General features: G+C 47.3%; 1 protein-coding gene across 1 annotated transcript; it reads left to right on the forward strand.

The window, feature by feature from the left end:
- The first annotated feature begins 2,443 nt into the window (after positions 1-2,443).
- LOC120842605 (kinetochore protein Nuf2-like) lies at positions 2,444-6,527 on the forward strand. Its single transcript, XM_040213743.3, has 3 exons — positions 2,444-3,174; positions 4,260-4,553; positions 5,843-6,527. The coding sequence occupies exons 1-3, from the start codon at positions 2,531-2,533 to the stop codon at positions 6,084-6,086; spliced, it is 1,182 nt and encodes a 393-aa protein (XP_040069677.1). The 5' UTR covers positions 2,444-2,530; the 3' UTR covers positions 6,087-6,527.
- Positions 6,528-10,862: the final 4,335 nt, after the last annotated feature.

The raw sequence follows: 10,862 nt of genomic DNA on the forward strand, positions 1-10,862 counted from the left end.
CTGAAACCAGCACAGTGCACAGCGCTCCTCGGTCGTGCAGCGCGATGTCGGTGCAACATCGAGGACAAACTGCGCCGCGCCGGTGCACCGCGGCGAGCTCCACCTTGCGTCACTTCGCGTTTGGTTCGTTTATTTTTCGTAGGTCAGCGCACGGTGCCCGTCTGCTGTCAATTTCTTCTATCTTTTTACTCGCGGATTTGACGGTCCCACAGGAATAAACATCGTGAACGTGATTGTCGATGGGGTCACGAAGCGGGTGACAATTCCACATGTATATGTTGGCCATCATTATTAGTTACAAGAAAACGAAACACCAGATAATAGCCGTACCTCGCTGTCATCGAAACGCCTCGCGCCGCTTTCCACGAAGTTCGTGCTTTTCGGGCGCTCCTTGCCACCGCAGCAATCGCCAGTAATCGCGGCGATGGTGAGAAGCTCGTCGTCTCGCCGTCAGAAGACCCAAGGAAATCATCTAGTGCAGCTGCGAGGCGTGTTCGTTTTTGCAAGATCGCCATCTCGATAGTGTGCACGTCTGCTACTCCCGCCATCTTCTCGATTCCCGCTCCTGGCCGCAATGCCTGATGGGACTGCCCCCCGGCGCACCGCCGATTTTCTTGGTGCGCGTTGGGGCAACGAAAAGCCGCACCGGGAGGGTGCGCTTCGTTGATCGAGGACATACGGTGCGCACCGGTGCACTTGATCGAAGATGAAGGGGCGCACCTCAGTGCCCCGGTGCGCACCGGTGCGGATGATCGAGGATGCTATGAGAGTGGAACGTACTGACGCTACACGCTCAAATCCCAGAGCGGGTCGCGCATGCGCGATGGCGACTCCGCTTTCCATAGAGCGAAGCGGGAAACCGAAAACGGTCTACTAAAACTCTCTATTTTAACCCTGGAGAGTAGGGAGGGCAACGATCTCCTCCAAAACCAACTCCGAGCCACATAATTCTTTTCTCGGCACAGGGCGAAATTCGAAAATGAAATAATGAGGAAATTAGCGCAAATACAAGGAAGGAAGAAAGAACGTTAGGACAGGAAAGAGCGCTACTTACAACTGGCTTTAATTATAAGGTGAAAAAAGAAAAAGAAAACAAACCCGGAGAGGGGAACAAAGTACTGACAAAAAAGAAGTGATACAGAGAGCGAAAATAATTAAGGTGAAAATACAAATTAAAATAATAAAATAATAAAATAGAATAAAATAAAATAAAGGCAGATCTGCAGAATCGCATCGGCAAATGCGCAGGCAGCAGCACTAGCAGCACACACACGAGACACCGGCAAACCCTTTGCATGAAGAGGCGAACTGCTGCCGGTGACCATCCCGCAGATCTATTGGTCACACATGAGTCACTTGCAGTAGCCGCATACACACACACACGGGACACCGGCAAATTCTTCCAGCATGAAGTGGCGACACTGTTGCCGGTACCCAGGCAGCAGGACGCAAATATCAGGGGCACGTGTCGAGGTATCTCAGCTCTTTCTCTGAAAGGAAGACTGACGGGGCACTAACACATTTGCTTTCTTCTTTCTTGATCTTGTACGCTTCATAGATTTCTCTAGCTCTTTTGTCATTGAGATGTTTTTAACACCTTCGTCTGATTAAACAAAGGGGTACAATGACAGTCACGAACATGCACCGCAAGATGTCCAGATGGAGAGGCTTTCAGTGAGAGGTCATGCTCTCTCAATCTAACATTGATGCAGCGACCCGACTGCCCCACATAGACCTTTCCACAGGAAAAAGGTACTTCATAAACGACATGACTCTTACAGTCCACGTACTTATGTTGGTGTCTTTTTTCTTCTTTTTTCTTTTTTCACCTTATAATTAAAGCCAGTTGTAAGTAGCGCTCTTTCCTGTCCTAACGTTCTTTCTTCCTTCCTTGTATTTGCCAACAGCTCGTTGGTATTTGCGCTAATTTCCTCATTATGTTTAGCCAACTAGCCCACCAGATGATTTTAATCGAAAATGAAAGCCAGGAACGCGACGAGCACAGGCTGCACGTCGACAACACACACCAGTGCGGACACCGCCGAGTCAGCCGAGTCGCCGAGCGCCCGACCAACGTTGCACGCCATGTTTTTTTTTTTTTGTGTTTTTTTTTTGTCAAAAAAAGAACAAAACAAATATAAACCACTGTGACGTTACGGATGTCAAAATAACTTATTCTAACGTCTGTGACATCAGTGGCCACGCCCTATGTACTTCGAATCGGTGGCCAACGTTGCCATGCTGTGACGTTATGACTTGCGGAGGTCATAATATTTTTCCGAGCGAGTTTATAGCCAACATCAAGGCGCTTACCCTTCAATTTTGGTAGAAATATTCGTTCCAAATACTGAAAGGTGTAGCCATTATAGAAATGTAACTTACAAGCTTTAGAAGCAGCAGTTTTGGTTTTACATGCAGACAAACTCAACGTGTAATCCAATCCAAGCCAAGATATCTTGCTGCGCGCGCGAAGACAATCTGGCAGATCGGGCCATCGGGCAGTCATTGTCGTGTCGTCGTCGTAAACGTCATGACCGCGAAAATGGCACGAGCTGCGGATAGCCACGAACGCCTTGCAGCCTTGCTAAGTGAAATGCTCAACGACAAGGTGACCCGACGAGAAGTCGAAGCCCCGACGAGCGAATTTATGACGAAAGTCTTCTACGGCGTTTTCAAGGAGGCGGGCCTGAACGAGACCGCCTTCGAAATGTCCCAATTCCTCGTGCCGGCACACGTGAGCAGCTTCGTGCCAACATTACACCTCAACAAACTGATGCAGGTGGTCTTTACGAAGCTGGGCGTCCCCGACTTCGGCCTATCCGACATCAGCGACCCGGAGCCGAAGCGCAGTCGTAAGCTGCTCTCGATACTCTGCAACTTCTGGGTGCGACTGGGTCGGCAGTGGAACATGTGGTCAGACATCGAGGTGGGCCTCGCCGCCGCGAAAACTGACCGCGAAGCCAAAAGAGCCCAGCTGGACGCGGTCAAGGCCAAGGTCAACCAGCTGTCCCAGCATCCCGGCATCAACCCGGAGAGGCTGGCGGCAGCGCAAGGGGAGCTCGCGGCCGAAAACAAGGCGCTGGCGACCAAGGAGCCGAAGCAGGCGGTTGTGATGAACGACTACAAGAACTTAAAAAGTGCCAAATGCCAGGTGACCGAGCAGCTGAAGAAAAGGTTTGTTTTCGTCGCTCCTATCTATTCAGTTGACGAGTACTGACACGAGAATGCCGAGTTCTGGTTCGCATGATTAGTGGCTAAGCCGCTAGACCCAAAAGCTGCCTGCCTTTGTTTCCACTACACTCGTCGAACGCGTCCGAATGCGAAAGGCAAATGGCGGACGCCGGCGTTCCGCGTTCTAAAGCGTTTAATGAGTGCAGTGGAGCCTGCTTGAGGTCTCCCCACTAGTCATTCCAACCGGAGCTCTGGCTACCTCAGTTATTCGGCGTATTGTCCCATTTCCTATTTTCCACCAACATACAGTGCCTAAGGGACCTTCACAATGCCTCCTTTCAAGCATTTTTCAAAAAAATGAACTGTTGGGTAAACACGGCACAAACATAATAATAATCTTAATTCAATGCTGAGGGGTTGTGACAACAAAGAAGGGTCATTCGCCCATGTCTGAGGCCTGCAGCGACGCGTAATGAGGCAATTTTTCTCGTGTATGTTTGCGGCTTTCCGTGCCAATACTGCATGAGAATGTCGCTTTGATATGACCTTTTGTACAAATTCATGCAAGCAGGCAAGTGACCAACCTAAATGGCAGTCGTTCAGTTGCTCTTCTGTTTTAGTCAAGTTTTAAATCGTGGCATATGAGAATTGCTCCTTTGATCACCTCAAAATCCTGTTTCGATTTGTTTCAGTTTCAATGGTGTGAACATAAGAATTGACCAGTACAAAGTGGCGACCCACAAGTCCCTCGGTTAAATATCTGCCAACAAAAGCCTTTAGAGCCAAGTTTTTTGTGGTAAGAGAGTGGTGTAGCACAATGACATATTGAACATTCAGGCCTCGTATGTCCTCGGCTTGTGGTAGTATCTTCTTTCTTCCTTCACCAGGCTCAAGAAGGCTGCCATTAGTTTGGCGCAGATGTCATACATAGATGGATGGATGGATGCTAACGACTGTACCCTTTATAACGGGCGGTAGCTTGCGCCACCTACCCGCGGTGACGATTGGGATTCTCATAAGTTGCCATAGTGAACTTCGAAAAGGGTCTGTGATCTCGCGGTCTGCCACACCCTGTGCATTCTCTGCAGTGAGGTGGAGGTCCTCGACCTGAGGTCTGCAGTGCACGACGTCCAAGCCAGAATCTGCCATTCGCCAGAGCGGCAGCGATGGTGCTTGGCTGAGGAAGCGGAGACAGCGTCTCAGCTGCAGGAGGAGCATTGTCATCTGCAAACCAGGGTAGAGGAGTTGCGCCGCAAGATGCAGAAGGCTCCGAGAGAGCGAGAGGCCTTGACCAAACTCAAGACCCAGCTGCACTCCAGCCTGGCCGTTGCGCAGCGTCTGGAGTCATTGGTGCAGGACAAGGACAACGCATCTGCGCGCAGGTCCGTCCCGTACTCCGTCTTTTTTTATAGCCCTCCGTCGCACCGCACTTGGTGTCCTAAAACCGCCGTGGCGGCCTGGGCGGTTGTCTTGCGACGAGTTTGCTGCGACTTGTAACGTCGGAGGTGGGTGAGACTCGTAACGTCGGAGTTCGGTGAGACTCGTAACGTCCTTGGGAACATCCGGAGCTTGCTTAAAAAGTGCTCTTCTCTATCCGTGTTGTTTTGAGGTTGGTTCACATATTGATTGTGCTGCACTCGCTTCCAGCCAGCTGCGACCAGAGGACGTACTGGCGCTTCCATTTTGCCTAGTATATATTTTCTGCCCTGCCGCAGCGCAACTGCCCCCCGTAATCTCGTGGCTAAATAAATGTTTCCCTCATGCTCGTACAATCTAATTTTTTTTATGCATCATTCACTTACCGTGGTCACGAAATAATTCTGACAATGTTAGAGGCAACCATTGCTCGTATGTAATGCATAGATTTGATCTCGCAAAAACTGCAAAACCTTGTCTGTGGACTAGACGTGCTCCGGAGCCGCCTCGGTGGCTCCGAGGCAAGAGCGCCGGCCTATGGATCCCCAGGTGGCGGGTTCGAATCCCGACCGAGGTGCCCGCAATCTGACGGAAACTTATTGCGGAGAAGGCGCCGTGTAACCGAGCTTTCGGTTGCACGTCAAAAGATCCCCAGGTGGTCGAAATTAATCCTCAGTCCTTCGCTGGGGCGTGCCAGATGCCCGTTTTAGGTTTGGCACGTAAAACCCCCAAATTTGACTTTTTTAGACGTGCTCCGGGGCTGCCTGACAGATGGTGTTTGTGTGCCCTCGTCGTAAGCAGTTGCGAGAGATCGCGCAACACGCTAAACACATATGTGTAAATAAGCCTATAAGCATAATTCTATATCAGTAATAACTAACCAAATATTAATTTTGTTTTGTTTTCTTTAGGGGAGCATTTTAAAGGCAGGTCTACGCTTTTGTATTCTCTGCTTTGTTTTATCGAGGGGAAAGTTCCACGGGCTTTCCGAAAAGAGGAGGAGTGCGCATGCGCAGCCTTGGGTGCAGCTCGAGGCGCGTAAGCACACGTGTTCCCATACCTTTGACTGCATTGCCACAGAATGTCGTCCCCGATTATAGCAGAATCCGAGAAAGTTGTCCCCTCTCCAACTGCTTGAGTTATGATCTCGTCCTCGTACCTTTGGTAACACTGCCCGTAACTGTAATTATTGACAAAGTGACAGCGGCGGGAAGAAGCTGTTCTTGCCCCGATTTGCCCGTGCTTTTGAACGCAGGAAGAGTGCGGAGGACAAATACCACCGCCTGCTGAAGGAGAGGGAGGCAGTGGCCGAAAAGAAAAGCCAGCTGAACGGCCAGACAGCGTTCCAGCACCAGGCCATGCAGTCCCAGCTCAGTTTCAAGAAGGAGCAGTTGGCCCAAGCGAAGCAGCGCCTCGAGGAGCTCCATCTCGAGCGCCAAGAGGTGGTCTGCTCCAAGGATTCCGAGGTCTGGCACTGCCAGCTGGCCGCCATTTTATAGTAGGCAAGGAGGTTATAATGGGCAGGAGGTGGCGTAACGTCACGGAAGTGGGCGTGGACAAAAAGTGTCCCCACAGTCTTTAGGCCAACAGGAAAAGAGTTCCATGTGCTCTGCTTTTTGTGCCAAAATAGGCAACGCTCATGCCTCCCCTCCCTCCTCAATATGTGACACGTTTCCTCTTTGTCAAGTTGAGAGCCGAAGAGAAAACCTCTGCTGTATCCTGCGCAACAAAGGCTGCTTGCACTTGGCACCATGCAACATACGGCAGTTTGCTCTTGGATGTTCCATTCTGGTTGTGAACTGCAAAGGGTGCATTTTTCACTCTTCCTACGAAATTCGCACGAGTGTGCAGGTTGCTTTGCCATATTTGGGCATCTTCTTCTGCGGGCCCCCAAATCCTATATTACTAATTTTAGGCGAAATCAGATGAATGCAATGCCCCTTCGTGTCGGTTTGTACTGGAGAAACCCGCGTCTCGTTTCGTGCACATCCTAATGTTTGCTGCCTTGGTACGACTGTGATCGGACAGCATAAAGGTTTCTGTTGCACGGTGTCCCTCTGCTTGTGCATGGGACGCCTCAAAAATAATTTACGGAATATTTTTCGCCACAAAAACAAACATGTTGCCGTTTTCGGCCTTTGCCCAAATATGGCACTAGCAGTCCGGACCCAGGCGCCAGAGCTCCAGAACTATCTTTTTAATGGTTGTAAGCAATTTTCTGAAATTGGCAGTGGGTAAATGGCAGCTATGTGGGGATGAACGCCGTCATTTCCCAAGAAAGGGCCCTTTTTTTCCACTTAAAAAACCCCTGAAAAGAAACTTTTTTTTTTTTTTTTAAACAATCTGGTTGAGACTTGCGTGTCAAAAAATAAATTTTGAGCGAAAAAAATAATTTTTAGAGCAATATTGACGGCGAGAGGTTTATTTGAAATTCTGCACGCGAAGTTCACGATGTCTCCGGTCCTTCCGGAATGACTATTTCGGTCGCGAAGCCAATCCACATCTCCTCCGTGCACCCGAAATACAGGGTGTCACAAAAGAAAATTTACACGGTCTTTTTTACCGCAAAAATAAACTAGGCGTCGCCGAACGCCCATTCTCCGCCCAAAGATAGAGCTAGAGGTCACAACCAGGTGCCAAAGTTTCAGCCCGATCCGATAACTTAATCAAAAGTTATAAGTGATTTTCTGAAAATTTCAATGGGAAAATGGTTGCCGACGGAGTTTTCAAACACATGGGGCTCTATGGCGCCAGAAACCGAAAACAGGCAAAAATGGGCTCCATTTTCCCATTTAACTTTTCAGAAAATCACTTATAACTTCTGATTAAGTTATCGGATCGGGCTGAAACTTTGGCATATGGTTGTGACCTCTAGCATTACCTTTGGGCGGAAAATGAGCGTTCGGCGATGCCTAGTTTATTTTTGCGATAAAAAAGACCGTGTAAATTTTCTTTTGTGACACCCTGTACAGAGAGAGAATTGGACAGAACTTCAGCTTGGGCGAGTTGGTGATTCATGATACTGCTTCACAGCGCACAAGATCAGACACACTTAAAATTAAAAGTAATTTCACGCATACACAGGAAGAACACTCACGCTGCTGATCTTGTGCGCTGTGAAGCAGTAACAGAGAGAAAACAAGTAGAAACGAGGTGACTGCCAACTAAATCGTTCGGGCCACTAGCGCTACAGTTGGGCAAAGTCTGAGTGTTCGGCGATGCACAGTTTATTTCCCGGGTGAAAAAAAAACAAACCCTGTAAATTTTTTAGGGGGACATGCCGTGTTCGTCTCCTTGCATGCTGTGTTTTACACTGTCCGATCTCTGCTCAGGTGGCAGGCTGAAGCGAAAAAGGTTCGGCAGTCCTTGGCGGACAAAGTGGCCGAGACAAGACTGAACTCCCAGCGAGTCTTTGCGAGACACAAGGCCATGCTCAAAATGGCCGAGAAGGTGTTCTTTCCCGAGGACGAAGAACCCTCCAAAGATGCGGAGGGTGCATCTAATCTGTAACAACCGCGTCCGCACCCTTTTTTTTTTGCTTTGTATTTTTTTTAATGAAAAGTCTTAGTGTTCGTCATTTATGTAGTCTTTCTAAAACAAGTCGAGTCTCCTGGCACGCTTCGCCTGAGCGGGCTCGCTCCTATGTGGTAGTGCCACCTTGGTTGGCACTGGCCCATTGAGGAGGTTTTGAGCAATGGGGAAATTCACTCTTGTTTCGTGCTTATCAAGGGCAGTAAGATACAAAAGCGAAATTCTTCCTTGCTCTCAAGACTACCTTTGCCTGTATCTTTGCTTGCTTTGGTTCAGTGAAACTTCACAATCTGAAAGCTATGGCCAGAGCAAGCCACTAGTGTTGTATTGCAGCATGCGACGATGGATTCGTGGAGTGCCTTCTGGTGGAGCGCTCTACGCCAACAGTTCTGAAACTTGTAATTTTTTTAAGCATGTCCGCATTGCTGAGTCTGCCTTCTGAACAGAATGCAGTGCATTAATAGATATTTAACAACACAAAGGTTGGATGGTGTGAGTATTAACATTTTACTAGGCATAATGTAAGTTTTTATCGTTGTGAAAGCTCACTGCTTTGCTCTGCAATTGCCCAGTGCAAGTAGGTGACTACACAAAAAACTGTCCCAAGATTTTAATTTTTACCATACTTTTTTCTTATTTCCTAATTTTGAAGTCAAAAATAATTGTTGCTTTCTTTCATTTTGTTTAGTCTTCTTTTTCATTTTGTATATATATGTCCTTGCACTTCTGTTTTATCTTCCTTTTACTTTTCACTAAGTATCAGTTATGAGTCGGCGCCTGTCCGTGTCCGTGTCTTCTACTTGTCCTTGTCTTTAGCGCTACTTTTAAATTTGTAATGTATAACCAACTAGCCCATCACATGATCCTTGTCCCAAGAAGTGTTACTTTTTTGTTTTTCATGTAATTCAGAGGTTTGTTGGTACTAGAGGCATATTGCTGGAGTCTGAGGCCCCCTTAGGGTTTAGTTCACCACCAGTTATCCCAAACTCTGCCAAGTTCTGGCTTGAACGCTTCCAATGCTGCATCGTGCACGTGGTGATGAATGCATATATTTAATGTTGGTGTGCATGCTGTTTCAGTTTCATAAAAGCATGTAACAAGTGTAGCCATATTCCTAAATCACTTCTAAAGCATTGGATCCTCCTCTGGTTTTAGTTTGTATTGCTTATTAAACCAGAATACTTATTTCTCTCTCTAAATACCGGAATGTACCTGCAATGATTTATTATAACTCTGGCTCTTGATGTGCTACTTATGCGTTTTATGTCTTTGCACGTTAGGTTTATTTTTCATCTGTTTTATGGAAAAAACTTCTGAGCACCAATGTCAAAACCACTATGGTGTTTTTGGGGATGCCAGCAACATCAAAGGCTGGATTGACCGAGGAAATTTGAGAACTTTGGGAATGCGAAGCCTCTGGGTTCCTAGGTAGAGGTTTGAGAACTTGTGCATTGGGGTTAAAAGGCTTGCATGGCGATGGAAGCAACATTTTGCTTGGAGCAGTCATGTGTTTTTTTTGGAGCAAATCCTAATGTGTGTTAGCACATCGCTTTAAAATTAAATTATTGCACTGCTAAAAGGGCCAATCTTCAATAATAATGCAGGGTTCAGCTTTGATATACAAATGTTTTACTTGCTACCTTTTGTAATTATACAAATAGTCATGAAAAGCACATGACACACAACTGTATTTTAGAATGCTCGGGTCAAAGTAGGTTCTGTTTACAATAGAAATTAAGAAAAATAAAGATTGAAAATAAATTATAGCAAAATACTTCACGCTTCTCCCACTCCCTCATTTATGTGCATTGTAAAATCAATAAACATATGTGGAAGGGATCGGTGGCAGAGTGGGCTAGTGCACACCAGCTTGGAGCACGTGGAGAAAAACCTCGTACTGCAGAATCTAGGGAACTTCAGTTCCATCCCCACCCCGCCCATTTCCATCTGGATGATCATCGTACTGGCTGACCCCAGGCTAGAGTAAACTGCTCAATGGAAACTACCTTGTTTACTTGTTCAAATATAAGTGCATTTCTTGTTTCCTTTTTTTTGTTGGCACTGTTCTTTGAAATTAAGTCAACCTACAATCCAGAAAAAAAAAGTGATTTGTAATAGTACAGCGCGTAATTTCTGAGCCCATCGTGCTAACCCACAGGTGTTAGGCCGCACAAGTCACTTCCCCCAACGCACCAATGCGATGCAGAGAAGTTTGATGCATGCGTGCCTGTGCAAGGTGGTGAAGGTTGATGGGAGCAGCGGTTGTGTCAAGGTGTAGAGGCATGTGGCGGAGATGATGATTGAGAGATCTCATCGGGAGTATGAGACGTTGGTTCTGTTTTAGAGCTACCGCTATACCACCATTTTATTAATTTGAAAGTGATAGCTTTAAGGAGCTTGTGTCGCAGAAGTGTCGTTGGCGTGGAATGGAAAAATCCTGATTGGTCGATAGGGTCAACATCCCAGCCACACAAACTCACGTGGGAATTTCAAATGCTCACGTGGAATGAAAGTGACTAAAACGTGACGTGTAATGTAAATTCAAGGTCACTGCATGTCTGAAATGATTTCACTCTATAAAGCAGGGGTTCTCAAACTTTTTGGCTTCGCGGAACCACAGGAAGCCTCAAAAACTGTCGCGGAACCCCCCCCCCCCCCCACTTCCTCCATATTTGCCCACCGAGAAGCAACAGATGCATAATTGTAGGCAATTTTGCTTGTGTTGCTTCCCATATATCCCCACC

Source organism: Ixodes scapularis, unplaced genomic scaffold (genome assembly GCF_016920785.2).
Source record: "Ixodes scapularis isolate PalLabHiFi unplaced genomic scaffold, ASM1692078v2 PGA_scaffold2__306_contigs__length_199485367, whole genome shotgun sequence".
NCBI classification, from domain to species: Eukaryota; Metazoa; Arthropoda; class Arachnida; order Ixodida; family Ixodidae; genus Ixodes; species Ixodes scapularis.